The 5,312-nt window shown below is 53.2% G+C and overlaps 1 protein-coding gene across 1 annotated transcript in view; it reads left to right on the forward strand.

Annotated features, from left to right (window-relative positions):
* The first annotated feature begins 977 nt into the window (after window positions 1-977).
* NPR1 (natriuretic peptide receptor A/guanylate cyclase A (atrionatriuretic peptide receptor A)) overlaps window positions 978-5,312 on the forward strand; it is a 15,204-nt gene continuing 10,869 nt past the window's right edge. The window contains exons 1-5 of the mRNA XM_006861473.1: window positions 978-1,719; window positions 2,965-3,164; window positions 3,609-3,722; window positions 4,140-4,275; window positions 4,654-4,745. Coding sequence (XP_006861535.1) covers window positions 1,014-1,719; window positions 2,965-3,164; window positions 3,609-3,722; window positions 4,140-4,275; window positions 4,654-4,745 — 1,248 coding nt within the window. The 5' untranslated portion in view covers window positions 978-1,013. The remainder of the gene's footprint in view (window positions 1,720-2,964; window positions 3,165-3,608; window positions 3,723-4,139; window positions 4,276-4,653; window positions 4,746-5,312) is intronic.

A 5,312-nucleotide genomic window follows, 5' to 3' on the forward strand; every position in this document is an offset into this window, starting at 1 on the left:
AACTCCTTTTCCAGAAACCCGTCACCCTCTCGCGCCACCCCCAAACATACACATTCACACACTCACACCTTTTCCTGCCAGGATCCCAAACTAGCACATCTTATTTCCCTGTTCTCCGGACGGAACCAGGTGCGAGGTAAGAGACACGGTGCAGCGCAAGGGCCTCTTTCCATTCTCAGTCCCCTTTTCCATCCTTGCGATGGAGCCCCTTCTGCGGACCTTCTCTTTGGGCCTTCTCTTCCTTAGGGGAAAACTTTGGGCAGCCAAGAAGCCGGAAGAGGGTCTAAGAAAAAAGAGCGCCAGCTGAGGGAGTGGGGAGGGCAAGGTAGCGCAGGGAGCGAGGAGCCAGATACTTTGCGTCGGGGAGAAAGGAGTTAAAGATCCTGGACTGGCTCTTCTGTCACCAAGTCTGGGAGGGGAAGCAGCCAGAAGGGAGGGTTCAGAGCTTGGCTCAGGTCCTCCTCAGTCCCCCCCGGACAGCTGGAGACTTGGGCCGGCCGGACGCCCCTTCTGGCACACTCCCTGGGGCAGGCATCACGCACGCAAACAAATACACTCTAGCTCCTTCCCTCCTTCGCGCCTTCTCCTAGCCTCCCCAGCGCGCTCGTTTGCTCTTTTTTTTTTTTTTAAATCTCTCTCTCACTCACTCACCCACCCTCTCGCTCTCTCTCTGACACACACATACACAACCACACGCACACACGCACTTTAAAACTCTTATCCTCTGAGCTGGGGCGCTCTGGTTCCCGCTCCCACCTGCTCTGCTGCATACTCCGTGCGCCCCTCAGTGGCGCACCCAGCGTGGGACGCGACCGCCCGCCGAGCGCCCCTCTGGCAGCTGGCTCTGACCGTCTCAGCCAGTGAAAGCAGCGTGCCCCAGGGTGAGCGCCCCCGCCCCACTCCTCCTCCCTTCCGCAGGGGCGCGCGCCGGGTGCCTGGGCCGGCCGCTGAGCCGGAGGGGACCAAGGAGGCCATGGTGCGAGCGCTTGCCCGCCGCGGTTCCCACTGAGGCCATGCCCGGCCCCGGGCGCCCCATTGGCGCCCGTCTGCTCTTACTCCTGCCTCCACTGCTACTGCTCCAGGGCACCAACGCCGGCAACCTGACGGTAGCCGTGGTGTTGCCGTTGGCCAACACCTCGTACCCGTGGTCGTGGGCGCGCGTGGGGCCAGCGGTGGAGCTTGCCCTAACCCGAGTGAAGGCGCGGCCCGACTTGCTGCCTGGCTGGACCGTCCGCACAGTGCTGGGCAGCAGCGAGAATGCGCGGGGCGCCTGCTCCGACACTGCCGCGCCTCTAGCCGCTGTGGACCTCAAGTGGGAGCATAACCCCGCGGTGTTTCTGGGCCCGGGCTGCGTGTATGCGGCCGCTCCCGTGGGACGCTTCACTGCGCACTGGCGGGTGCCGCTGCTGACCGCGGGCGCCGCAGCGTTGGGCTTTGGAGCCAAGGACGAGTACGCGCTGACCACCCGCGCGGGACCCAGCCATGCCAAGCTGGGCGACTTTGTAGCGGCGCTGCACCGACGGCTGGGTTGGGAACGCCAGGCGCTTGTGCTTTACGCCTATCGGCCAGGAGACGACCAACCCTGCTTCTTCGTGGTGGAGGGGCTGTACTTGCGAGTCCGCGACCACCTCAACATTACCGTGAACCACCTGGAGTTCGCAGAAGGTGATCGCAACCACTACGCCGCGCTACTGCGGACAGTGCAGCGCAAAGGCAGAAGTGAGTGGCTTGCACACCCAACCCCACCGCTTCGCCCCGCGGCCTTGTTCTTTTAAACCCGACATAGACTTTGGGCTTCCGTTCTCGCCTGTGAGCTAAACATTTTCCTAGTGGCTGGGTCCAGGCCCTCTCCACCCTTCTTCCCTCTTACTTCCTGGAGTCTTTCACCTTTCCCGTTTCTCCCGGTTCCTCAGGAGTTAACCCGTTGCTGTCAAATGAATTCCGATTTATGGCGTTACAGAGTAGAGTTGAGGTCCATATGTTTTTTTTGGTTGTACGCCTACTCCTCACTTACCGACTCTCCCCTTACCTGACATTTCACATTTATGACCATAGTGAAAATTTTTACTATCTGCTATTTTGCTCATTAACAAGATGTCTGGCCTTAACAAACCCGAGGTGTAAGGGAGAGTAACGCTGGCTGTGATGGTTAAGGTTATGGGTCAACTTGGCTGGGTCATGATTCTCAGTGATTTGGTAGTTATGTAATGATGTAATTTGGCTGTATATAATTACATAATGATGACATTTGGCAGTTATGTAATGACGTAGTCATCCTCCATTTTGTGATCTACTGTGTTCATTCTCCATTTTTGCATAATGCCTATTTTTCCATAACAACCTGGTCTTTGGAACCTAACTATGTCAATTAAGTGAGGAGTGGATGGTATAATCTTGTACGGAAGCAGATCACCAGGCCTTTCTTCAGCTGCACCTTTGGGTGGGTTCAAACTGTTGTTGTTTTTTAACACCCCCAAACCACCAATCCTTATATTGGTAGCAGAGTTAATAGAAGGAGAACATCACCCTGGCACTTAGTATGTCCCTGGCTTCACTCTCATCCCTTTTTTCTCCCATATTTTCTCTCAACAGCCCTCTCCCTTCCTCCATCCCCTTCTCCCATTGCTCCCCACCTCCTCACTTAGTTCCTTTTCCAGCTGGCTCCTCTCCTTCTCCCAGCGTTCCCATCTTCTACTCCACTATTCCCACCTCTCCCTCATACTCTGCTCTTCCATCTTTCCATCCTCTCCACCTCTTCTTCCCACCCTTCATTTTTCTCCTGCCACAGCCTAGACTGAGCCAGGAGTTGCCACTTAATGGCCAGAAGGAGTCAGTCCCCAGGGTCCCTCATGTCCCCATCATTGAGCTGCCTCCCCTGGGTGTCCTAGCTTCCTACCTGGTTTCTTCCTTGTCCCTCTCCCAGGACCTAGACTTCTCTCTCCCTGATTCTCCTTTCTCCCACAGTTATCTACATCTGCAGTTCCCCAGATGTCTTCAGGACCCTGATGCTTGTGGCTCTGGAAACTGGCATGAATGGGAAGGACTACGTTTTCTTCTATTTGGACCTCTTTGGGCAAAGCCTGCAAGGGACACACAGCCCTGCTCCCCACAGACCCTGGGAGAGAGGGGATGGTCAGGATGTCAGTGCCCATCATGCCTTTCAGGTGAGGGCCCAGGTTGGAGACTCAGACTATGGGACTCTAGGCTGGTGGTATGTCACCTCTGGACACTGGGTCTCTTGGTGTCTGAAAGAATTCCAAGAAAGAGGCTGTTAATGTTCACAGGGTGACAGACAGGGGGCTGGGATGAGGAGGGTACAAAGGGCTGGAGTAGGGTGGGGTTGAGCACCAAGAGACTAAAAAGATAGGAAAATGGACTTGAGGTGGGAAGATGTCAAAGTCTCACCTACTGGACAGAAGTCATCTCATCAAATATCCTGCTTTGAGGCAGGCACCACCTCATGCAAAACATAAAGGACAATTTGACTTTGAGCTAAGCAGATATACAACTCTGGAGGTGGATTCCTAGGCATTTGTGATCCAGGGTTCTAGAAGATCCCAGGGTTCTAGAGCTCCCAGCTTGCCCCTCACCACTGACCCTTTCCTCAGGCTGCCAAGATCATTACATACAAAGAGCCAGATAATCCTGAGTACTTGGAATTCCTGAAGCAGATAAAACACTTGGCCCATGAGCAGTTCAACTTCACCATGGAAGATGGTCTGGTAGGAAGGTGTTCCCTGCCCTGAGACCCTCCTGGCATGGCCCTGCAGCCCTCACTCTATGTCCCTCTGCCACTCTGCCAGTCTCCAACCTGTCCTTTCTGTCATCTCAGTCTTCTCAGATGGTCCCTTCTCTCCCTTACTATTGTTCCCATGTCCCTCCTGATGCTGGAGGGAAACACTGGCAAGTTGTTTAACCTCTATGAAATTCTGGTCTTCATCAGTCAAATGGGGGCCGGCCCTCCTTAGAAGTACAGGCGTCTTATAAGTATTAAATATTCTCTCTCATGTAAGGGTTTTAGTTTACCCCATTCTCTTGCAAATTCCCAGAGCCTCCCATCCCCTGTGTCTCAAAACCCTGCTCCAGCCCTGTGCCCATCATACACCCTGACTCCAATCGAGTTCCGTTTGCTCTTACAGGTAAACACTATCTCAGCATCTTTCCATGATGGGCTACTACTCTATATCCAGGCAGTGACAGAGACTCTGGCGCATGGGGGGACTGTCACTGATGGGGAGGGCATCACTCAGAGGATGTGGAATCGCAGCTTTCAAGGTCAGAGCATGCAGGTGGCTGGGAGTGGGTCACCTTGGGGAGCGCAATGCATAATCATTCACCCACACCAGTCTCCTTCCCTCTCCTAATATAAGGTACCTCCACAGCTTCCTTCAGCCCCTCCTTCCCTTGTCTGCTCTGGGGCTGAACCACCATTACTCCTGCTACTAATACATCTGTCCCTTTTATTATTATTCAGTACATATGTATATGAATATGTTTGGAGGAGAAGATAGAAAAGATCAGGGAATGGAGAGGTGAGGGAGTGGACCTCATAAGTAGTAAAATCTCTTTGCCTTTGCCGTGTCAGCTGTTATTTTCCCCAGCCTTTTCTAGTTTCCCAGTGCCAGACACAGCCATCTTTCCCCATGCCCCCAGGTGTGACAGGATACCTGAAAATTGACAGCAATGGAGACCGGGAGACTGACTTCTCCCTCTGGGATATGGATCCTGAGACTGGCATCTTCAGGGTAAGTTTGTACCTCCAGAATATTGTGCCAACTTGGAATAGCATCTTGCCCCCTGACCTCCTCCCACAGCTCCACTTGGGTAGCTGTTGACTCTGAAATCACTTAGGGAGAGCCTTGGATAAAAGAGACACAGCTCCAGGCTGGAAGACGGACCAAAATAATAGACACTCATAGACTCTACCTACTCTTGGGGACCCCCACATTTGAGGAGGAGAATACAGTCCTATACCCCATGAAGCTCCCTGTCCCATAAGATCAGCAGGACCCCCTCTCAGCAGATCCAGGAAGACTGTACAAGTGCTGTTAGATACAGGAAGTTACTAAGGAGCAGATCATCTAGAGAGGGCTTCCTGGAGGAGGGGAACATGGATTAAGCCTAGAGATTTGTACTGAGGAGAATATTGTCTATCCTTGTTTTTCTAAGTGCTTCAAACCAAGATTTTAAATTCCTTGAGTTTTCTTGGTAAAGTCCTTGATAGTTTTCAAGCCTTTACATTTTCATAACATGGGGCACAGGTATGACTTCTGCGTGAGCACATTGTTGTTGTTGTTAGGTGCCATCAAGTC

This window comes from Chrysochloris asiatica, unplaced genomic scaffold, assembly GCF_000296735.1.
Source record: "Chrysochloris asiatica unplaced genomic scaffold, ChrAsi1.0 scaffold00042, whole genome shotgun sequence".
NCBI lineage: Eukaryota > Metazoa > Chordata > Mammalia > Afrosoricida > Chrysochloridae > Chrysochloris > Chrysochloris asiatica.